Raw genomic sequence first — 25,284 nt, 5'->3', positions numbered from 1 at the left:
AGTCATTCATGCACCATGAATCAATTGTCCTCTGTATCTATTCCTAATAATTTGCAGGAAGCATAATCAGATCCACGATGGAAGAAAGCTATGAATGAAGAGATGAATGCATTACAAAAGAATTCCACTTGGGAACTTGTTGATAAACCCCACGGATATCGTATTGTTGGGTGTCGTTGGATCTTTACAGTAAAGATGAATTCAGATGGAAGTATTGACAGGTATAAAGCCAGACTTGTTGCCAAAGGGTATAACCAGACGTATGGTGTGGATTATGAGGAGACCTTCGTCCCGGTGGCAAAGATAAACACTATTCGTGTACTCATTTCTCTTGCAGCCAATCAAGGTTGGCCATTACAATAGTTTGACGTCAAGAATGCATTTCACAATGGAGACTTAGAAGAAGAAGTATACATGGAGTTACCGCCTGGAGTCATGAATTCTGAAGTAGGAAAAGTATGCAAATTAAAGAAGGCATTGTACGGGTTAAAACAGTCACCACGAGCTTGGTTTGGACGTTTTACGAAGAGCATGAAGGCATTTGGATATAAACAAAGTCATTCTGATCATACCTTGTTTATAAAACAAAAGTTAGGCAAACTTACTGCTTTTATTGTTTATGTTGATGATATATGGTTGTTACTGAAAATGTCTCAGTGGAAATAGGCTCTGAAAAATTATTTGTCGCAGGAATTTGAGATATAGGATTTGGGGCAGTTAAAATACTTCTTAGGCATTGAAATTGCAAGATCAAGTCAAGGTATTTTCATGTCCCAACGAAAGTATATATTAGATCTTCTTGTTGAAACTGGGATGCTTGATTGCAAACCGGTTAGATACACCGATTGAAGCAAATCATCACTTGGGAATATTTTCAAATCAAGTTCCATGTGACAAAGGAAGGTACCAACGCTTAATGGGGAGAATAATTTACCTCTCTCATACTAGACCGGATATTGCATATTCCATTAGCGTCGTGAGTCAATTCATGCATAATTCAAGTGAAGAACATATGAAGGCAGTCTTTCAAATACTAAGGTACTTGAAGAAATCTCCGAGAAAAGGTCTCTTATTTCGGAAAGGTGGTGATATGGAAGTAATGGGATACACCGATGCAGATTGGGCAGGAGATATAACAGACAGGAGGTCAACCTTTGGATATTTTACGTTTGTATGTGGGAATATGGTAACATTTAGAGCTAAGAAGCAGAAAGTTGTTGCTAGATCAAGTGCAGAATTTGAGTTACGGGGTATGGCTCAAGGGGTATGTGAATTACTATGGATACGAAATACATTGAAGGATCTTGGATTTAAGCTTGTGAAAGCAATGGATCTGCACTGTGACAATAAAGCGGCAATTATGATTGCACATAATCCAATTCAACATGACCGTATGAAACATGTTGAAGTGGATCGGTTCTTTATCAGAGAAAATATTGACAAAGGGTGCATATGTTTTCCATTCGTAAAATCAGAAGATCAACTTGCAGATATTCTAATAAAAGGAGTTTGCGGACGAATATTTAACAAAGCGATTGACAAGTTGGGCATGATTGACATGTATGCTCCATCTTGAGGGGGAGTGTTGAATATAGGATATATTCTCTCAATATAGCATATATACAAAATATAGGATATATTCTCTCAATATGGGATATATATTGAATATATGATATATATGATATATGGGATATATGGGATATACTAAATACGTTATATAATATATTTATATATGTAACTTTTGTAATTATATAAGGGGAAGAACATCTCCTATTGTATACACAAAAATTATTAAAGAAAACGAGTTTCTCTCTATCTATTATTCCTAATTTGTATTAGTTTCTACTTTTCCTTATTGCCCAGCTCGGCTGCAAGTTTGTATTATCTAAAAATATTGCAAATTATTAACGAATTACACTAATTGCTCACTGGTAGGGCTTCATCTCAACGGACCAAAGGTCCCGTATCCAAATCTTGCAACACCTATTACTTTTTCTTCCACGTACTATTTTAACCAAATTTAGTTTCATGAATAAAACATACATCATATTGAACTTTTTTTTCTTGAGATTGGACTTTAAGAGTAATAACGTTTCAATGACATTGATACATCATGAATATAATATACAATACATTATGAATTTGGATAAGCACTATAGACCATATTGAACTTAATCTTAACTAGAGTGATACAACAGAAAGATGACATAAAACCATGAAACAACTTTTTTCGTTGAATGATGTTGAACAATATTTGTGGTCTTCCATAGTTAGGTTGATATAACACGATTTTGGTGTGCATTTCAACTTGGTTTAACTTATATATAGATGCAGATAAGATACATAACCTAGAAGTTATATCAGTCACTCACAATTGTTTTTACGTCGGTTGTAGTTGGTGTTTGACGTTAAATTCTTAGTTGCATCATCTTCGATTTTTCCTCATTGAATTAAATCAGTTTCTTTGACTTAATTTCTAATTTTGCATCTACATACAACACGGTCTTGCAGGTTGATCTTTTAGTTAAAAGCAAAGATATTTCTCAAAAAAAAAAAGTGACACATAAAGAACAATAGTTTAAAAACAAAAAATATCTTAGTTTCTAGAAGTCCGTTTGGATATAAAGTGAAAAAGAATAGAAGACCATTATATTTTTACGAGAGACATATCCACTTGAAGTAGTCAACCAAAACTATTTTTCATTCGTATTTTTGAATCTTTGAGCCTTCAACGGAAAAAAAGAATCTTTGGGTGTTGTAGTTTACTTACTTTTCGTTGTTGATCTTTCATTTTGGATTAGTTATCTTTCTTAGAGTTGACATGGCCTATTTCCTCAGTTAAATCCCCCAAGTAAGGCTACAAAATACCTGTGGGTCACTAAAATCTCAGGGTTGGCCCCGCATCGTTCCAGGTATTAAGCATCTCTAACACCTTAGAGAGTTCATCTGATTTCACTCATTCCAAGCTTTGGTTGCAGAGGAAAAAAGTATTCTTACATTAACAGTATTGATAAAGTTCAAAGGAAAACATTAAGTAACTTCTAATGGTAGCAATACAAATGAATAAATCGAAAATAAGGGAAGAGAACAAATAAACAGTGGAAAACGTTGAGTTACAGTCACATTATAAACCTTTTTCTACTGTACTAGAAATCATCTTTTTTGGAAGTTGAAGAACTTGATACCATAAGCAAAGGTGAAGAGGAAGAGGAAGACGAAACCAACATGGGCCAAAGCAACATACTTGAGGAAGTCATATTCATATCCTAGATTTGTCTTAAGAAACTCCTGTACTGTTGGCTTGACCAACATTCCTGGTATATCAATTTCAGTAGTAATGCTGCCCAATTGAGATGTTATCAGGCCATAAAGCGTCCAAGCTACAGGCGAAGCCCAGAATACCATCTCCACCATATTGGGATTTGCTGCAAATAATTGAGGTAAGCGAATCAGAATCGGGCACAAGGATGTTGTAGTAATGATGCGAATCAGCTGTTGCATCTGTTGTTTTTTGCCATTTTACTCTTGATCTAGAACTATTTTGCTACACTATTAGACTATATACTCTAGGGGTTTTTGTTTTCTAAACTTGGATGTGAATTGTCTTCGACTTAAATGTTCAAACCCATTTACTTATTTTCACATGGAGAAATAAATTCAGGAGTTTGAAGAACCAATATGAAGTCTGTTATTTTAAGTTTACAAAACATTATATCTCAAAAATAATATAAAAATAAAACAAAGACTAAACTAGTGATCTACAAGTAGTGGGACTTAGTTTTGAGTTACAATTACGTACCGTTCGAGGGATGAGGAAACCGGAGAACAAATTCCATAAGCTAAAGAAGAAGGACATAACAATGGCAGCAATTTGTTGGTTTGGAGTCAAAGCGATCAACATCATTCCGTACAGCGTGAAGTAGGTAAAGCACATGAACATGAAGTAGAAAAACCAAAAGAAGTTGCCGGCGATCCAGGGAAATCCAATCATAGAGTAAAGGATAACAGAGTAAACAAAGGTCTGGACTAAAACATAAATCACCTCAATTGCAACCTGCAAAAGAAGATATTAGAGATTAGATCTCTAAAATTTACTTCTCGTAAGAAAGATGGAAAGCTTTCTATTTACAGATTATGCGACCCTGAAGTAAATGTTGGATTCCTTCTTTGTTATCGCGATTTTTTTTGGATAAGATATGCTTGACTTCTTATACTTGTAACAACTAGTGAATGGGAACGATAAACGAAAAGGACGTAAAAGTAGATATCCCATTACCTGAGAAAACGCATAAGGGATTGCTGAGTACATTCCTGCAGCTCTTTCACGGTAAAAAACTGTCCTTTCGATTGCCACAACAGATTGTACTGCAGAAGTATTACCCGCTCCAAGGAAAAGAGTAGCAGCATACATTGCTCCAAGCAAATTTTGCAGGTCTTGCTGCTTTGAACTGTAACATTTAAATGCAAATTATTAGCTCAAGGAAACTAACAGGCTGTTTTAGCCAAACAGAAGAGCAGAAGACAAAAGAAACTAATTGCTTACGTCTTATCTCCTTTCTTCCAAAAGATGACACCAAATATAATACCAATGGCTATAGTGGTGAACAATCGGATTGCATTGTACTTTGGATTCCTCCAGTATGACCAATGCTGTTTCCAGAAACATGCAAGGCATTGAGTTTTGAAGCTCTGGGAGTACTTTGTTGGGAAAAAAAGGTCCTCCGAATCTGGTGCAGGAGTGCTTAGCTCCTCGATTAGTTCCTTATTTCTCCTGAAGAGAATAAATAAAAACATAAATACAGTAAGATATGATAACAAAAGAGATTTCGAGAAGACCAAATTACTAACATTGTAGAACAATGTACTACTTACTGATAGAGTGAGGAATTGGCATAAATTTCTGCAAAATCTATATCAAGCTGGGCCTCAACAGACGGAGCAGTAACTTCCAGCATCCATGTAGCAGGATTATACCCATCTCTAATCTTGGGAACCCCAGGCATTTCCTGCAAAAAGTTAAAATAATAGTGAATCAGAGTTTTAAAGTCCACATCTAAAACTAATCGCTATAGTGTGCCTCGGCAAGGTTTTCTAGTTGCTTTTGTTGTTCTAAAGAGACATATAATGGATAAGTCCAATAAATTCTCATTTCACCAGATGCAACTAATCCAAATAACTGGCCCCGTCTATTCAAATTCTGTATTGTGAGGAACATGTGTGTTTACCAGTCTACAGATAACATTTAATCATAATGTACATGTAACATAGATGCAATTTTTAGCTCTATTGCGAGCTGCAATTAGATGTCAACGGGATACTCACTTCAAAATATTCTATAAGCTTGTGAGAACAGACACCAAGAGGTCCAGCATAAATGACTTTCCCTCCTCTCTTCATCAACAACAACTGCAAGCAAAACCATAATAAATTACTTTCAAGAAACTGAAAAAACAAATAAACAAAGTCCGACAAAAAGATGGAGTCAGACCTCATCAAAAGCTTCAAAAATGTCAATGCTTGGTTGGTGAATTGTGCAAACAACGGTTCTTCCTGTATCCACTGTATTTCTCACTGTTCTCATAACAATCGCTGCAGCCCTAGCATCAAGGCCTGATGTTGGCTCGTCCATGAAAATTATGGACGGATTGGCAACTAGCTCGACAGCTATCGTGAGTCTTTTTCTTTGTTCAGTTGAAAGACCACTTTCTCCAGGCATGCCAACCAGAGAATCCCTCAATTGATTAAGCTCAACCAACTCCATGACCTCATCCACAAACATCTAAACAGTAGGGATCACCAGCAAAAAACTCGCAATCAATACTGTTGCCGTCTAAAGTCTCCCGACACATACAGACACTTCGATAAAAGTAAATAATCAAGGCAATTATGGTATAAAGCAATCACGTCATAGTGACTCCTGGATAAAAGTTCGTGATTTTATAAGTAAAAAAAAAAACTATTTAAGTCGGATATACCTTTCGTTTATCCTTTGTGACATCAGGTGAGAGACGCAACCAGGCTGAGTACAAAAGAGACTCGTAAACAGTAACATTTGGTGAATGGATATCATTCTGTTCGCAGTAACCACTAACCGCGCAAATGTGGAGTGGTTCTTTGGGTAACCGGAAATGTTAATACATCCTTCAATATACCCTCCAGTTTTCCTCCCTGCTAGGACATCCATCAGAGTAGTCTTTCCAGCACCACTAACACCGACTAATGCGGTCAGTATACCTGGCCTAAAAGCCCCGCTAACATCTCTTAACAACTGCAGACGGGTTTCATCAATCCCTTGGCTCTTCATTTCCTGATTATGGAAACTCTCATTAGACTTACCTTGGTTTATAAATAATGTAAAACGAAACGTAAAACTTATTCTTACTACAACTTTAACTTCATTTTCAATAATGTCCATATACAACTGTAGATGGACAGTCAGGATTATGTCACTTTCTTTATCAGCTGCAGTTTCTTTTGGAATACATCAGAAAAAAGTGAAAATGTACAGGATACCAAGACCTTTAAACATGTTAAAGGTGGAGCTGGTTTAGGAAAAAAAATTCCTTATGAGCCAACAAATACTCTTTGTAAGTTAGCTTTAGATAGTTCCTTTGACCAGACACTGACAATTTAAATAAACTAGCTGAAAGACCAACCAGTGACAGTAATAAGTTTCTGGACCTACGTTGCAGTGCTACTGACAACCAGAAAATGTGGTGCATGTCACCTGTCCTAATGCCATCCATCCATATGGCACCACCCAGATCCACTAGCTTGGTTCTACAAGGTACAAGGTTTTACTTTGGCCTAAACCACCCAGATCCACTAGCTTGGTTCTACAAGGTACAAGGTTTTACTTTGGCGTCAAACCCCCCAAAAGTCTAGCTGATATGTAAAATAAGGAGTTACACAATAACTCATTTGATGTTTCCAAAACAATCTAGACGAGTGACTTACAGCAGGCATATCAACATAGTAGTTGACATGGTTGAATGCGAGGGAAAGAGGTTGAAAAGGTAAAATCATTCCTTTTCTAGATGCTTGGGTTGCAGCATTAGCATTTGACCCAGTAACCACTGTTGAACTACTAATGGCCTCTTCACTGGACAATGACTTCTTACTACCTTCACGATCCTCATCCAAAATTACTCCCTTAGAGTCCCCGGTAGCTGCAGACCCATTTAAGGATTAAAAGAAGTATCATAAGAATCTGATATACACCAAATAAACCACGATTGATAAAGGAAAAGGGATAGCTTACGGCTTAAATATGTGAGTGCAGCAACAAATAAAAGATTGAAGAGAATAGAAAATCCAAAGAGCGCCGCAACAGATATCCAATACCAATATCCATCGAGAAACAAGCCTCTTGACTTGAGAAGGACCCTCCCAACTGTGGACTCACCAGTGACGATATCATTTATGGGCTATATCAGAAGAAAAGAGAATCATTAAATTCTTCTATAGGGGCTACAAGAAGAAATATAAATATCTTTTCTACTCTAGAAAAAACATAGCGAAACATGACAAATAATAGTTTTCTGCCCAGATTAAATTAATTGGGAAATCATACAGTGCTCCATCTCTCATCAAGAAATTCGTTGATTGCAATGGCATTTTGGCCGTACGTCATGGGAGAAGCATAATATCCCCACTTCATCCATGGCTGAATGTCATCTGCAAAGGAAAGAAATTTCAGCCTAGTGTAAGGAAGAACACTCGGTGTTCTTAATCATCCCATAAGCAGAACTGAGAGTAACCAGAACAAGTTTAACAGAGACAACAAATTGTCTTTACTATAGATATCTCTAATCATGAAAAGATCACAATCTAACCTTTGGAAATAATATATCCTCCAAGCACAAAGAGCAGTAGCAAGGTGAACGAGCCAAGCACATTTGCAACAACAGCTGTTCTTCCAAGGCCTGCTATAAGGCGGAAGAGAGAGAGAGCCATCTGATGAGTGCCAAAGAATGCCAGGAACTGCCGGAAAAACCTGAACATTTATAAGATACGTCAAACTCAAACAGTAGTCCTCCCAGGCTTCGGTCATTTGTGGAAAAGCTAAGAGACTCTTTAACATAAGCCCACTAATGTGGCATCTGGGAAGAACTCCAAGCTATGCAAGCACACAAAATTTACTAAATTGGACTTGGAGGACTCCATTTACCTGCTAGCAGAAGGAGCGAGCCCAACTGTGTAATAAGTGAGAATGACCCATATGGCTGATTCCATCAGTGAGAGAGGGATTCTGAGGACCCATATTGGTAAAGCATAAGCCCATGCAGGGAAAAACAGGAAATCTCTCTGTTTATAGAACACCGGAAGCCTGAAAACAGTCAGAGAAAGTTCCGCCATCCCATTAAACATCACCTGAATTAGACTGAAGAATAATGCTCCAAAAAATTTTCCTCCATCCTCTATTTGACCAACCTTCATTTGTGTTCTGAGGAACACAGTCATGGTAATAACTGACATGAATGTTATTTGTCCAGTCTTAAACACGTAAATGAAAGAATTGCGCTTCATTAGTAACCACTCCCTTGAGAAACATGCCTTGAAGAGTTCCCAGTTGGAGATACCATACTTATCTTTGACTAATGCAGCAGGATGTGCTCCTGATTTGTTATAAGGAACTTTGAGGTCGTCTAAAACCTGCTTACCAATATGGAAAGATTTGAAGGAATGAACAAACTCATCTACAGAGATGTATCTGTAAGGCTGGTTATTGTCGAACCAATATTGTTCTTGATCCTTCTTCGAAGTTACCTCTTGCAGAAAATCTGCAACTCCTTTTCTTTCAGGGCATTTGAATCCATTAGATTCAAAGAACTCGAGAATATTCTCACGAGGACCGTAGTAGACAATCTCACCCTCAGAAAGTAAGATAATATCATCAAAAAGATCAAATGTTTCAGGGGCAGGCTGTAAGAGAGATATTATCATAGTTACATCCATAACATGAACCATCTGTTTCATAAACTTTACAATCTGAAAGGTAGTCGAACTGTCGAGCCCAGTTGATATCTCATCCATGTAATAAACTTTTGCTGGCCCAACCAACATCTCCCCTGCATTAAAAAAAGTTAGACGAACATAGGTTCATGCAATATGATCATACTGATTCCCTAGTGTGACTTCCTATACTTTTATTTGGTACAGCACACATACCAGTAGTCACACGCTTCTTCTGTCCACCAGAGATGCCCCTTCTCATGGTGTCGCCTACCAAAATATCAGCACAGATATCCAAACCAAGTATCTATAAAAAAACACCGGAAGTTACATTTGCGAAACTTGGACCAAAGGTAAATTTAACCACTTGAATTGGACAAAAATAAAACCTTGAGAGCATAATCTGTAACCAAACTGCTTTCCTGGCCCTCAACTGCTATGGCTTTCATGAATGCGTCAATCTCAGGATCTGGTTTAATTTCCGCTTCCTTTTCTCGTCTCGACAATTCCGCCAACATGTCATATCTGGTTCCAACTCCTAAGCAACGTCCAGAGAAATCTAATGTTTCCCTGACAGTCATCTCACCGTTTTGAAGATCATGCTGGCTAATATATGCAGAAGTTCTTCGTGGGATGAATTCTGACAATTCATGACCACAGTAGGTGACCTTCCCAGATACCTGTTAATTTCTTCGAGTTAATCATTGATAAAAAACAGCGTGAGTGCATCAAATAAATAAATGTGACACTACAACACACATGATGAAAAAAATTTACACAAATGAGAGAGAGAGAGAAGGACCCGTAAATTCTTATCAGGCTTCCCTGCAAGTGCTTGCAAAAATTTAGTTTTCCCTGAGGCTGGAGGTCCAAGTAGCAGTGTCAATCTGGAATCAAAACATATAGCATGAAAGAGATGCGCCACATTGATTAAAAAAAAGTATCGTGGGTCTCACAATTCTGCTTAGATGGTACACAAATTCCGTTAAGTTCATAAACATACCTAGTGGGTCTCACAATTCCGCTTAGGTCTCGGAGTATCTTCTTAGTTATTCTCTTAGATGGTGAAAGTCGAATAGCACCAAGAATCATCTAAGGAACAATTAGAAGTTCAATTTGAATAACAAATATGAGATTAAAAACAGAGACATAGAGAAGGGTATAATTACTTCTACAGCTACAGCATTGAGTGTGGAATTAAGTAAAGTTGGTAATGCCCTTCTCCCAAGATATGCATCTGCCTCTACTGATAAATTCTCAAATCGAACTTCAATCTTTGGAATATCAATTCCAACCCTATTTGAAACAAAAGTCAATCAATCAATTCACTAAAAAAAATACAACTTCAAATCAAGTAAGATATAGAAAGAAGAGAGAAAGAACCTGTCGATTCTGTCTCTAAGCCTACGAAGAAAACGTTCATTATCATCTTCAACAAACTTAAGAATACTATCTAAGAGTTGTTTCTTGTCTTGAAAACCTAGATTACAAACATCAACTTCAGTATGATGAATTCTTCCATTATCCAAAGCTTGTTTCAACATTCCTTTCGTCATTCTATCATAAGTAGGTAATCTTTCAATGGCTGCCCATTTAAGTTCTTCTTCATCATTCTCTTCACTTCCATTACGAAGTTGAAATCCATCAGAAACACTTCCTGTGATCGACTCTCTCATACTACTTCCCGTCGATCTCCCTAAATCGTTCCCGATGAAAGCAGATGCCATCTCAAAATCAAACTGATTTCAGAATAAGACTAATAAGAAATAACAAACACAATCTCCACGGATAAACAACAAAAAGTGGTTTTTAACAGTTTTTTTTATATGAAATTAGAGTTACGATTTCGTGCTATAGCATATGTTATGGAGATGAAGATGAAGAAGTTTGATCATTAATGTTGGTTGATTATGAAAGAACTCTAATTTAAGTGATTCAGTCACCTTGTGACTCTGACTTTTAAATAAAGCTACCCCAAACTCTCATGTTTGACTTTCACACTGGTTAACCGTTAAATCATTATTTTTTCTGTTTTAACTAATTATAATGATTTTAGTATCTTTCATTAAGAATATAGGATAAAGGAATGGGTTATTTCTAATTGGCCCCCACTTTGTAACCGATTAACTTTAAGCCCCATGTTAGTCTAGCATTTAATTTGGCCTCCAACACCATATTTTTGTACAAACAATTCTTTTTTTATTTTCGTACGATGTTTCATTACAAGGCATTGATACATTACGGATGTAATAAGCACGGTAGCTGCCAAATCAAACAAGAACAGGCCTAAAGCCCAACTAACTATAGCCTAAAGCCCATTTACATCATTTATGCCCTAATAAGCCCAAGTTCAATAATCCAAGGAGATCAAACCTGGGACCTTTAGAGTATATGTCAACACTTTAACCACTCGGGCAACCAAGTGTTGACCAAGTATTACAGTTTCGTTAGTTGTATTTCTACTCAGAAAATTATGTCGAAGAGTCTTTCTAGTTTTAAAACTAATTTGTATAAACCCATCTACCTAAATTTGAAAAGTGATTTCATTATATAGTAACATTTCCCCAACACAAGTCTGATACAACTTCGAAAAATTAGTTTATACATATGAAACAAAATTCTGTATGTATCTTTATCTTATCTAATTCATTATGCAAATCTTTTTAAAATTGGGTCACTTAATTATTCATGTATTTTACCACCTTCATGATTTCCCATGCATTTTGCTTCAGTTCTGGTTGGCGCATCTCCCGCCACCATATAGTTTGACTAATGTTACTTCCCAACTGCTCACAAAGTTCCATTGATTTTTAGCTTATTTTATTTATTACAGGATCACTGCCTCCACATGTAATACACCATGTTGTCAGATGACATCACCAGTGACGAATTCCCTGTAATAAAATATAATTCTATTATAAAACAATATGCAGAAGATCCAAAAAGAAAACAAATGCTAACGTCAAGGCCGGCCCCCATTCCTGAAAATCAATGTCGATGCTTCGTTCACAAAGTTGTCAGAATCAGCAAGGATTGGGTGTATTATGCATGATGAGAAGGGTGACTTCACAATAGCTATGTCAGACACAATCAGAGGACAAACAGCAGAGGAATGTGAATGCATTGCCATCCTCCAGGCAGTTCAGTGGGCAACCGAACTCAAGATTTCCCATCTCCAAATAGAAAGCGACAACATCAATCTGATAAATCATCTTAGGGATAGGAGGAATGAAATCAACTGGCAATCGACCAAACACATGGAAGGAATAATTTCACACATAGCAGGTTTCGAACACATTCAGTTCTCCTATGGTCCGAGATCTATCAATGTTCTAGCAGATAAACTAGCCCAGTGGGGGAGGAAAAATGAAGTTAGGAGAATTTGGCATACGAAGGAGGCTATGAGTGATGATGTGGCTATGTAATTTCTTGTTTGTAGTTCTTTGTTTGTTTCCTCAGCAAAAAAAAAAACGGCAAGGCCGGCCGAATTATTTGGGAGGTCCCCGGCGAGTTAAAATTTGAGACCCTATTAGTGTATGTTAGAATAAATAAATAAAATTGCTGCTTAGAGGAAGATTTGAACCCTCGACTTCTTGCAAATGATCTAAACTCTTAACTACAAACTAAATCATGACATGAACTTGTTTAAAATATAAAATATTATTCGAAAATAAGGTACAAATTTTGAAATATAAGGTCCATAACTACTTAACTCCAGTTAAATCAGAATGTTTGTTTTCTTGGTCACTGTATGACTAGTCTAAATAACCGAATTAGGAGTCCATTATCAAAATTATTTTGAAATGACTATTGTTTCCTATTCAGACAAGCCAAAATCAGACAAGCTAGACTCAGACGAGTCAGATCTATAGAAACGAAGTAACGAACAACGCCTTTTCGGGGTTACCTAAACTGAATTTTCACAATCAGTATTACGAGTAGTAGCATACCTTTGTGATCTATTACAATCTTTCTTTAACAACTGTTGTTCTCAGCCCTTTACTGTTGAACTCCAGAACTATTGTTTCCTTGTGTACTGACCTTCTATAAGATTCTGAATCTTGGATGTCAAATGCGCATCTTTGTTGCTTACATTTTGCTATTTTCACGATACTCAAGAATGCTCTTTCTGAATACTGTTGAAGAAGAAACACATTTACAACTGACTTTTCACATCTCTAATATGAAAACCTGGGGTTATTACTACATGAACAATTTACTATGACAACATATGCAGTACAAAGCAATCAAGCATGATCAACCAACTGGGTGGTACTTTTCATTTTTACAAAATCAGATCTGAAATCAGATTCGAGAGCTGAATTAGCTCGAGTCAAATTTCAGAACTTTCTGAATCGTCTGAATGGCTTAATTGGGTTTGAACTACAAACAGCTCGCAGCAATACCAGCCCAAGTTTCACTAGGTTAAAAAATCTAACAAACTGCACTGTACAACTATTTAAACTATAATCATACTTCTAGAAACGACACCGTCAAACTTTCAGCAGAAACCTTGTCTAACAAAACTGATTTTTCACTTAGATATCTTTCGACAAAACCAGTCACAAACAAGTGTAAAGTGAAACAAAATAAAGTAGAACCAAGTGTCCCAAAATTTGCTTCAACAGAATATCAGGATAAATTGTGACTTACACTTGGCCCATCAAAGCCACCTTCACATGCATCACACAAATCCAATGCGACTTTCCGGAGCATGGGCATCTATAACCATTTCATCATAGAAGAAACACATGGTTACAAATGAGTCATCCAAGTTCGATGAGACAAAAAAAAACTGATTTCAAAGTTAAGGTTTAACTAGACAGGCATACCTGTGAAGAAGCTTCGTAAATAAAATTTCTTTGGATTCCTCGACCCTGTATATGTTAAATATACTATCAATAAAACACCATATACATTTAGAAAGTCCACAAACTGGATACTGTTAAAGAAAATTTGAGTCATAATCAAATAAACTACTTTTGTATGTCTTAGACAGAAATGTAAGAGAAAATTTGGAAGCAAGTAATACTAGATATAGGTGTTCAACTCAGGTTTGGAGAGATCTTCGGCACAATCAGACCTGCACTAGACCAATTTGTTCTCCAGATAGAACTTTGAGGGGGAGTTCGGTGGAAGAGGGGGGAGTCCGGTGGAAGAGGCAGTATAATGCTCTTCCCATCTTATTAGACATGCAAAATATTAATAATATCCAAATACTCACACTGTGCCGCAGAGAGAGATCCTCAATCGCTTTGCAGTCATATAGGGAAGATACCCCATTTGATGTGACATCTCCACAGTCCTAAGACATTTAGAAATTACTACATTTTCGATAGGATAATCAAACAAAAACAAGCACATAACTCTTCCTATAACAAGAGAGCAAATAGCATTATAGTTTTCTACGGAATAGTGCAAGCTAACAATAAAGAGACTTACATTTAGCACAAAGAAAGAAGTTGAATACAGCATGTAAGCATGGGACGGGTGTTTCATAACAGAAAGTTTCATTAAAAGAAAATTGACAAATATGCCCATAGAATTAACAGCATATCAAATAATGAGGGGTGCACACATAACCAAAATTACCAAGAACCAACAATTCAATTTTCCCCACAAGAGAAATGGATTACCAAAATCACAAAGTAATTGAGAGCTATGGTGTTTCATTCATCATGTCGTCGGTTGGTCAGGCTTAGAAATCCCAATTGACAAAACTTTTGACCCGAAAGAAAACAGAGAACTTGTATAAGTAGATGTGGTAGCTTCTCAAGAACAATTTTTTTACTTCAGAGGGAAGCATTTGTCCTTTTGATGATAATGGTGTTTCTGAAGAATATACTATTGTTGTTGTCACTTGTCAACAAAAGAATAACTTGTCAGAACGTTGAACACAAAGAAGTAGGGGGACATCAAATTCCTTAGTCATCTATAACATAATGCCAGTTTGCAAAATGCCTAACAAGGCCATTATGTCGAAGAGGGTAGAGTGGGCTTTGACTGTTTAAAGTTCACCAATCTAAGCACCCAATTTCTTTGGGCTAGGTCATTGACCTTTAGGATTTCACATTTAGCTGAGATGTGTTGGCTCATAACATGTAGCTGTGATGAGTGTTTCTGGGGCTAGGTTGTTTCGCAGTAACAAGCTTCACTTCTCATATATATATATTCTTGTGCAACTCTTTTCTTTTGTTCTCTATTATATCAGTTTCCTTGCCAATTTAACAATAAAAGTAAGTAATTCATTCCATACTGATATTTTTTATCGTAACTCCAATAAAAAAAATATGTCTATACTCTATCATTGTTTCCAAAGCAGTAAAACAAAGATTGCTTCAAATGAAGTTTTTAGTTACATAAAAGTGATTAAAGGGATGCAATATGTTTTCGACAATACTATTGGGAACTATATCTCCTTCACACTGGAAGCTTAATGAATGATTAAAAGTCCACCTGTCTAGTTCCATCAAGAGATTCAAAACTATGAAAGGTCAAGTTGTTATTATTAACTACTCTTCACCAATGAATACTTAACTTATATTCTAGTTTTTTCTTCTCATTTGACAGGAAAATGAAGAAAATTGAATAAAAAATTAAAACATTGGTGAAAATGAACCTCTAAATGGAGAGAAGTCAAACCCGGCCATCCACATGAAATGACATGTTGAGAATCTGCAGACAAGATAGACCAATAAGAAAATGATGAAGCATGCTCTACTAGTTCCCTTCAAAGCTGAAGCATATTGGGACTTAAGGTGGTCAATAGAAACAGATAGGAAATATTTCGAGATGCCATGGAGGAAAAATAGTCAGATAACAGTCCCATGGTGAGATTGCTAACCTGAATTGAGAAGCACGCATCCTGATAATGAAAGTTCGACCAAATGTCTACAATTTCGAGATAGAACAACCAAATCATTGTTTGTCATCCACGGTGTTACTCTTTCTAACCTCAACGTCCTTAAGTTTGGCATACACGTCTGAAAGCTTAATGAAGACAAATCTCCAAGGCAATAGCATAAACCCAACACTTGTAGATGCTTCAATGACTCCAGAAGATTTATTACAACAGAATCAGATATCACCTGCTAAGAACACAAATTACGATGCTGACCAAGAACCAATTTATGAAAGTGAGAGCTCCTATATGAAAAAAATAAATCAATTTATTGGTAGACCCTAAAAGTGAATGGAACCTATACACAAGCACTGAAGTGGGGATCCACCGGTTGATCTGTCTCGTCAAGGAGACTGCATATACCCTATAGGTCTACCACAAAAATACCGCCTACCAAGGTTTTAAAATACGTTTTTACGCCTCAAGGCAGTTTGCTCTCAAGGCGAGGTGGTGCCTCGAGGCGCGCCTCGATGCGTAAAACTTGAAAAAAATTTGGCTAAAGACAATGCCATCAATTATGTAAAACCATAGCATAACACGTTTTTCTACTTTACTACCACATATAAAGTCTAAAGTGGTGCCAAAAAACTCAAACATAACAGTGAAAAGTCTACTACCATAGCATAACAAGTTCCCTTAGCCTAAAATACATTTGTTTCTTTTCATGGCCTAAAATACGTACGCCTCGAGACCGCCTTGCCTCGAGGATACGTCTCATCCATTTTTTCAAACATTGCCGCCTTTATCCCATTTAAAAATACCTGAAAATTAAGAAGCACTGATTCTAGCGAAGGACAGAAGTTAGGTAATCCCCTGAGGGCATATTCGCCTAATGATGCACCTAGACCAACTGTTATGGCCTTAAGTGGTCTGATTGCAGGTCCCAGATTTTCCAACGAAAAACAAGTAAATCCCCACCCAAATTCCAATTCTACGAAGCCACAGTTGTTGCGCAATTCAGCAAGTAAGCCATCATATCTCGGCCAGTCACTTTCTTGCTGACACAAGTTCCTACAGCTCCTTACATTAAGAAGCTTCAAACCAGAATTTGTTCTAATAATGTGAGCTAAAGCAGCTCTAGAAACCTGCATTTTGAGAAGTATAACCATATGGATTAGCAACACATAAATAAAAAATTCGAAGCAAATACATTATACATATTCCTAGAATGAAGTAATGAACATGCTGAGAAAGACCAGTATAAAGAACCCAAGTCATTAATTCTACATGTACCAAACACGTGACACACATCAATAAAGGAATAGTGACCATTATGATGGGTCATGAAAATGTCCCATCTAAGTCGTTTAATTTAGCCAAGTTAGTCGGTTTCGAGTCTTTATTATAATAAAATGGTTGGTTTTCTTGATTAGGTGTCTTTTGAAGAGTTAGGTGTGAAAAACGGTTAAAAACGAGGAAAAGATGCATGAAGGGTATTTTGGTCATTTGGAGTCAAGGACAATCTGGTAATTTGGCCAAGGTCAGTGCGTGGTTGAAAAGTAGAGGTCGAGACGAGTTCGTAGGAGAAAACAGAAGTCAAATCGGAGTCCGGACGAAGGAATAAATCAAAGTCAAAGGTGGGTCAAATTTTGTTGACTAGGTGGGACACATTCGGTACACATGCGGGCGTGCGGGATTCTGCGGAACACGTGCCGCTTGCCGAAGGTCGTCGCATCCAAATCCGATGTTTCTGCTGAGCAGCGAAATAGGACCCTTAGAGCATGATCCCGTACATCCCGTTGCAACTTAATCCGTAGCCCCGATCTCACGTTTTAATCTTAGCCTCTCCCTTCCGTGTTTTTGAGATCGGACGGCTCCTGTGCATCCGCTCCTTTTACTCCTTTTCCGTGTGCCCGAAGCATATTGGCTTGCATGCTCCCGGACGCGTGTCACTCTCCTGTCCCTCCAGATCCGTGCCTTGAAGATCCGACGGATCCTGTGCGCGCCGCAGCTTAACTCTATAGATCCGGGAGTATCTTAGCGACCGAAACTCATTGGAAACCCTAGCCGCCGACCAGATTGTGCTTTTAACCCCTAGAATTCCAATTTTGACCCTCAGCTTTCCACTTTTTACCAATTTAACCCACCAAAAACCCTAACCCACCTATAAATAAGTCCCTTTCTCCTCCATTAAAACCTAGACTTGCAAACCCTCTCAATATCCCTCTTCTCTACTCAACCTATCCCTCTTCTCACCTATTTCTTTCTCTCTTTTCTACTACTAAATCTATCTTCTCCATTATTTTTCCATCTTTCTCTACTACTACTTCTTCTATACCACTATTCTTTCTTCCATTAATAGTCTTCTCCTTCTTTCTTCCATATTCTTCTATCATCTTTATCCCCTTTCATCTCTTCTTTCCAACTTCTATCTACATCTAATTTCTTTCTTCTCTTTCTTTTTCTTATTTGGGTGGCAATAAAATAACTATTACTTGGATTTATTGGAGTACAATTCTTGAACACAAATGGAGCAAATCTTGGATAAAATGGAGATACATGGGAATATGGATTTTGAACATTCTTGGTGATTTATTTCCATTAATTTCTTAGTATTTTCATTTATTTTACAATGTCAAGGAATGTCACTCTAGATTCCATGTATAGTTAATTTAGCAATCTAAGGTTGTGAATGAAACCCATTTTGGATCTTTATAATACTTGTTCTAGATTAATTAAATCCTTTGATGTGCTTTAATGTCTATTGATTGTTTATCTATATGGATTGGATTTTCTTTCCATTACTCATGCCTCATAATTAGATATTTCATACTTTCGTTAAGTTGTTAGATGGAGTATGCTTTTTAGATGATGAATAATAGTTAAGTGATCCGAATCTTTATAAGGAAGACAATTAGAATTAGTGATTATAAAAGTGTTTTATCTAGAACATCATCCGGAATTCAAATAGTTCATTATATTGGATCCCGAGTAAATACAAAAGTGATTTAAGTAATTAAGTGCTTGTTTTATAAAGTAAAATTATGCGGTGGATTTTATAACCTTAGATATCTCTCACTTCTCACTTAGATAGTTTTTAGTTAGTTCTTTTTGTTTTCTTATTTCTTACAAATCATTCATCAAATTTATGAAGTGGGGTGTGTGTGTGTTTTTTCTAAGTTAGTTATTGACATTTTGATTATTGGGCTAAACTCGCCGTCAATATCCGAAGTGCCTACCTATCCCTTGGGACGATTCACGAATTTACTAACACATTACAACAAAAGTATGAATTTAAAGGTTCTCGTTCTACTCAGTTATACATAAAACACATTTATTTGCTCGACCTAGACACATTCTGGAAAAGAGATTGCAAGCTTCAGAAGTGTGTTAACATACCACGGTATTAGATACATCAAGCCTCTCCAAAGAAGTACCAAGGAAATTATACAGAGCGTCATCGACAAGAGAAGTGTCCCTCAAACACAGACTCTTCAGCAAGTATGTAGAACACAAAATCTTCAGAATGGATGTTGCATCGACACCTGCAAAGAACATGATCAGTAATCAAAATTGTCCAATTGAGCATTCGAGCAAATACAATGACCCAGAATTCCTGGGAACATTTCAATCATTTTCTTTCTGTGTGTTCCACATTTTTCTCAAATCGTAATCATGAACATCTTGAGGCTTGAGAGCTATGCAACTGGACAGTGGTACAGGTATAGGTATGGTATTTGTGCTGTCATACCAGTACGCGGTGTCGGACACAAAGAGTGGAAGAAGGCAAAACAAGGACACCGCCTCAGAGATAAATAATATTTTTATCTTAGTAATTAGGTCATCCATTCTCATCACAGCTTTACTTTTGGATCGACAATTTTAACTGAAGGCCAGATTACAATTCCGGTTAAAAACACGAGGGAAAAATTATGTACGCGTGATCCAAATAGGTATATCAGAGTTCAGAGAGCTCAAAACTGAAGCCAAAAAAAACTGTACGTAAGTAATAGCCAGCCTAGCCCAAATGATGGCCAAATTGCACTTACTCTTGCAACCACCTATATGCAGCTCTTGGAGTCTAAAGGCCAGCGAGCTTGAATACTTCTGCCCACGATAAATCCCAAGGTAGTCGTCCGGAGAGGGAAAATCAGAAAGAAGAGCTAAAACCGAGACTGTCCCAAAATAAGTGTCAGAAACATTTATCGATTGTAAGCTCAAACATCTCGACATAAGTCTAGAAATGCCCTCATCTGTTAATGATGTACAGCCTTTGAGGTTCAAGTAACATAAGGAACGAGATAATGCCACGAGTTTTAGAAGATCCGGATCTGCATTCGCATTGAAAGGACCCAGTTCAGTGAAATGCAAAACAACAGAAGATTATCTATAACTTAACTAATAAAAAAACTATCCTTATAAGTTATAAATGAAAAGTTAGCCTTATAATTATAATTGGTGTCCAATGAGTGTTCAGGTGGATCTGGGGAGTACTCTAAAATATCTAATAACTTATGCTTTCGTTTCATAGTAAAGCCTATTTCTGAGATCTTCGACAAGTCTTGACCTTTGAAAATTATAACAACCATCACGGAAGTGCTTCATCCTCGTGTTTGTCAAAATCTTATTCAATTATGCAAAAGGATGGCATGTACTTTGCCGGTTCTGAATCATCAGACTTATGAGCTATGGAATAAAACCCTTTTCTTAAAAGACAATACATTATTTAGAAGCCACAGGACAAAGAATAAGAACTGCATAGATAAGCTGCCGGCATGTGGTGCAAGCCAGAGAACCTCAAAAAGATCAAACAGATCAATCATGCTAGACTCTAGAGTGGCATTTGAAAACAAATTAAGTTGAACCCCATTCACTCCTTGAATCTGGACTCCTAGACAGAAACTGTGGATCTATATCTAATATGATCTCACCTTCTGAATCTTCATGACCTCCAAAGATCTGACGTGTTATAAGGCATATTCAATTCCAGTAGGAACTGACACATTTTATGCCCCAGTGGGGAGTAAAACATTGGCGGTTCCAACCCTCCCCCTAGTGTTCGTGTGCCATGCATAATCATGTTTGTTTTCCTAAACCCCATAAAGTAACGCCCCAAATTTGTTTTATTATGACGAACACGTTCGGCATTTCTTTACTCGGTAAAAACATTTCCATCCAAGTAGAAATGCTGGAGAAAAGTATCAAGCAGATGAACTTCCTTACCGTTGATATCAGTTCGACCCTCCAAGGTGATCTTTGTGATGTTTGAAAACGACGGTCTTCCATTCGTCATGGTATATGATGTAGCATCTGAACCATTGCACACATCAATTGTAGTAGATATAGATGATACTTGTGTCGGTATTGCAGGACTAATATCAGCAGCAAAATCAACTTCATTTATCAGAGGACACTTCTGCGCCAATTTAAACAGAGTAGACATTCTAAATTGCAAACCATAAGAGGCATTCAATTTTCTTAATGATGGGAATGCCTTACTTAAGCACTCAATGGCAGTTTCAAGATGTATTCGTGGAGATTTAGAGATGTTAACCTCTTGTACTGCCTCAAAAGACAAAGATGGCAACTGCAAGATTCTAGAAGGATTACTAACAAGATTCTGAATATCAGTGCAACAATCTTTAATTTTCTTTCTTGTTGCAGGGTCCTTGTTGCATGTCATATAAGGAAGTATAGAGAGGAGCAGAGAAGCTGACGTTATCTGGGGGCACCCTGATAGATCTATTTTCTGGACATAAGAAATAGAAAAATATTACATTCCAGAAGGTAATATAAATTGGAGGAATAAAATTTTATTTCTCGGAAGGCTAAATGCACCCCATTACGTGAACTTCTAACCAGGAGAGATATCAACATGTAACTACTCAACAGAAATCAGGTTGGAACTTGTAATAAGTAGACGACATGCAGTCAGAAAAATGTTAATCCCTCTCAACTTCATTACATATTTATTGTCATTTATGGCACATACTGAGCTTTCCTCATGGCTAAATTGTTCTTGCGGCGAGGGAACACTGACAAGAAAATATATTCTTTACGTGATTCATCAAGCATGATGGGATGTGTGAAAGCAGAAAGTTCGAAGATCACGGCATTAGAATCATATGCAGAAGCAGGTGCACTGCTAGCCACCAATTGGTTTCTGGCTACATAATCATACTTCCTAACCAACATAATAATTTCCCATGGCCTTACCATGCATTATTTGCTGAATGATATGTCACAGACTCCTTAAGGTTAAACCAACTTCACCTATGCAGTTCTGCTAGGGTGACCTGTGGCTACCTGATATTGTCGCATTTCCTCAAAATGTCCTCTATTGGACCACAGTAAATTCAGGTTGTTTTGAAATTTCGAACTACAGAGTATAAATAGCTAGAGATCGTCAATCACAAAAGAAGTGAACACCTATGTTAAAGAACAACGCAGAAAGGTAGTGCAAGTGAGTCAGTAATTGAGACTCAAGAAAAATAAGAAACTGCCCAAAGGAATACTACATGAAAGTCGATAAAAGAATGTATTAAAAGAAGTCAAAGTCCTGCAAAAGCACATTTACAAGAATTCAGATGAATACCTCGTTATATTCAGTTATGCGAATTCTGGTATTATTGCATTCCCCATTTTCCGAGGCATTCCTCACTAATGGATCTCCAATCAAAGTAACAACTGCGTGAATACTCTCCTCTGCGAACTTTGAAAAAGAGATACTTCTTTTGTAACCTACAAACAAGAGCAACATTTAACAAATTGTTGATAGATTTGATTGATATGATTTAGGGAGCAAAATATAATATGTGCACCTGCAGCAAAACTAAGAGGCAAAAGACTTGCACGGATCTGCGTACGGCAAGCATAAATTAGTTTTTCAAGAAGAAACCCGTAGTTAATTGTAGCATCGAATACTAAATAAAGGATACCTTTTATAAGAAAAAACATTTCACTAAGCGGCAAAACTCTAGATATAGATTCAGCTTGTAACTTTGAAATATGTGTTTATAGAAAAAGAAGTACTTCTACATGCACAGCAATTTGATCATTTGACTGATATGGAAGGTATTTGAATTAGACAATATGAGACATTACTAGAAAACTGGTGGACTTTGCATCAGGTATTTAGAAGGGAAAGATTGAAACAGGTATTAGAGTTTCTTTTTCCCATTATGTGAACAGTGGAACTTCTGTTATACCTTTTGTAGGATGTCAGTGTAGTTATATTCATTGTTGCTGGAAGAACACCCCATAGATTCATTGTTACCCTCAACCCAAACAAGAAGTGCTTCAGCGAGAAGCTTTTCACTAAGAAAATGGCAAAACCTAATCAAACTCACAATGGTAACATTTTAGTTAATCGAGCACCGACAACATATATAAACGACCAACCTGTTTACTGTCAAAAGAGGGTGTTCAACGCAATGCTGTAACAAATTATAGGGAACATTGATGAAAGAAATACAACGAGCAGCCCACATCTACAAAAGAAAACTACCATATTTAACTACATTGAATGAAATGCAGTAAAAAAGAACAAAAAGAGCAAACACGAAATTTGATGTCAAAATTGTAGAAATTATGAACACCAATTTATAAGTCATGTACCTACAAAGTTGCGTGCAAGATATCCCGTACAAAGTTCTGGAATATAGCCAATTGCTGCAAACATATTGCCATACTCATTATCAAAATCGAAGCTTCCCTCTAATATGACTAAGAACTAAGCCACATAATATACTTTTTCAGTACTCTCTTACCATGATCAATTGCGAAATTCCAAATTTCAATGAGAACTTCCAAGTCTATCTGAATGAGAGAAAGCTGGTTGGGGGATGTTGCCTTAGATAGCCATGTCTTACATTCCAACAAAAGAGAATCCACTCCAAAAAATAATGCACCCTGACAATTCAACAACCATAATTGTATATTCATATCGTAGTTTCGAAATTGAGTAAGGTAGTGATTGTTTTTTCTAACTCAGATCTGAAATTTGACTCGAAACAGACTTCAAAATGTTTGTTTTTGTCTAAATCGTAATATCAGACTCATCTGAATGGCTGATTCTAGGCCCACTTAAGTACAACTATTCAGATTCAGACAAGTCAGAGTCAGATAATGAGAAGAAAAAAACATCCCCAAGTAGGCAAATAAAATCCAGAACTGAAATTGTTGATAAAGTATGGAACATATCGGTCTTACCTCCATTAGAGGGACGAAATTACTGGAGTTAACGTTAATTGTACCACCATAAATATGCTTCAAAACATTAATCACTACCTCTATGTTCCACTGGATCGGAACACTCTCTTGGCATGATTCACTACATGAACAGCATGATAATCACTAGAAATATTAGTAAGTTTCAACATATAAGTTTTTTTCTAAGGTCTGAAATCTGAGTCAAGTTTGTGTTTTTTTTCTAAAGGTCTTTGTTCCTTTTCAGCTATAAAATCAAATCTGAAATGGAGAAGAGTATAAGGTACTAGAAAAGTAATTACACAGACAAGAATTCAAATTAGACAAGTAAATTACACATAAAACTCAGATTCAGATTCAGATTCAGATTCAGACCTTAACAACAAAAAGAACACCTATATTAAGTATCGGAAACTGACCTAAAATTTCCAGTGAGGAGACCACAGAAATACGAAGATTCTTCAATGAGTCTGTGATTAAGATAAAGAGATAACCAAAATTAAACAACAGTGAACTTTTTTACTGGAAATTGAGATATCGAAGTTAAATGAGCAATCGGGAATGAAGAAAAACTTGCCGGTTTCTTTCGGCTTGAACTTTAACTAGTTGGAAGGTGAGAATCGAAGGGAGATTCCAGGTAGAAATTTCAGTAGTTGATATCAAGATCTCTTTGTGCATTTCTTCTGATTCAATTGTGAGAGGATCTCTCAATTCGAGAACCACGAAATCATTCTCAGAGATTGAAGCCATGGACGATGTTGATAGTTGAACAGACATCTCCCCAAAATAAAGCCACTGAAATTTGTTTAGCCCTTTGGTCAAGCTATCAAATTCCGTTTTCAGTGCAAATTTGGGTCACCTCCACGTTTCGTTAATGCACAAATTTTATAAATCCGATAGAAATATGATGAGATTGTACATCAGGATTAGCATGAAAATTTTACAAATTTGTAGAAATGATAGAAATATGGTGAATTTGTATATACGGGTATGTTTGTTACGTGTGAAAATAGGGTTAGAAAATGAATTTTCGTAACAAATTCAGTTTTCCGTTGTTTGGTTGGACACATTTGGACAAGAAAATCAATCCTCGTAGAAAAAAAAAAAGGTGTGAAAATTGCCCCAAATATTTTACCACCTTTTACATGGGAAAACCCAATTCTTACTCACTTTTGGATGTTGCGCGCTTTTTCTTCAGCTTCGAATCTATCCACAAACAACACAAAGGATTGAGAGAATTCGAATCTTTGCAATTCTTCGAAGATGAAGAAGCTCTGACA

The 25,284-nt window shown here is 36.8% G+C and overlaps 1 protein-coding gene and 2 pseudogenes across 3 annotated transcripts; 1 reads left to right on the top strand and 2 right to left on the bottom strand.

The window, feature by feature from the left end:
• The first annotated feature begins 916 nt into the window (after window positions 1-916).
• On the top strand, window positions 917-1,576 carry LOC147567944 (secreted RxLR effector protein 161 pseudogene; annotated as a pseudogene).
• Window positions 1,577-3,045: 1,469 nt separating this feature from the next.
• Window positions 3,046-13,013, bottom strand: LOC147567943 (pleiotropic drug resistance protein 2-like; annotated as a pseudogene). Its single transcript, XR_015230911.1, has 21 exons — window positions 12,906-13,013; window positions 11,658-11,849; window positions 10,339-10,694; window positions 10,131-10,251; window positions 9,959-10,047; window positions 9,758-9,842; window positions 9,345-9,635; window positions 9,172-9,262; window positions 8,171-9,071; window positions 7,836-7,996; window positions 7,574-7,677; window positions 7,262-7,427; window positions 6,958-7,169; window positions 5,976-6,307; window positions 5,489-5,779; window positions 5,323-5,406; window positions 4,873-5,006; window positions 4,544-4,771; window positions 4,277-4,448; window positions 3,800-4,054; window positions 3,046-3,425 (listed from the first exon to the last, which is right to left on the bottom strand). The product of XR_015230911.1 is annotated as a pleiotropic drug resistance protein 2-like (transcript).
• On the bottom strand, window positions 12,729-24,954 carry LOC147567942 (ubiquitin-protein ligase). Of its 2 annotated transcripts, XM_086654441.1 has the most exons (19): window positions 24,582-24,954; window positions 24,424-24,474; window positions 24,008-24,128; window positions 23,566-23,707; window positions 23,418-23,467; window positions 23,198-23,286; window positions 23,005-23,113; window positions 22,618-22,654; window positions 22,392-22,537; window positions 21,020-21,545; window positions 19,846-20,127; window positions 19,196-19,341; window positions 16,618-16,941; window positions 15,800-16,043; window positions 15,575-15,630; window positions 14,180-14,260; window positions 13,788-13,832; window positions 13,609-13,677; window positions 12,729-13,091 (listed from the first exon to the last, which is right to left on the bottom strand). In XM_086654441.1, exons 1-19 carry the CDS (start codon window positions 24,779-24,781, stop codon window positions 12,918-12,920), a joined length of 2,892 nt encoding a protein of 963 aa, XP_086510567.1. In that variant the 5' UTR covers window positions 24,782-24,954; the 3' UTR covers window positions 12,729-12,917. The 2 variants fall into 2 exon arrangements, with proteins under 2 accessions (XP_086510567.1, XP_086510568.1); XM_086654442.1 differs by lacking the exons at window positions 12,729-13,091; window positions 13,609-13,677; window positions 13,788-13,832 and having other exon boundaries at window positions 14,085-14,260; window positions 15,598-15,630.
• Window positions 24,955-25,284: the final 330 nt, after the last annotated feature.

The sequence above is a fragment of the Eschscholzia californica genome, unplaced genomic scaffold (genome assembly GCF_041429995.1).
Source record: "Eschscholzia californica isolate CP2 unplaced genomic scaffold, dmEscCali1.0.p SCAF_1, whole genome shotgun sequence".
NCBI lineage: Eukaryota > Viridiplantae > Streptophyta > Magnoliopsida > Ranunculales > Papaveraceae > Eschscholzia > Eschscholzia californica.
The sequence above is the reverse complement of the archived record's forward strand: the minus strand, read 5'-3'. Positions and strand labels throughout refer to the sequence as shown.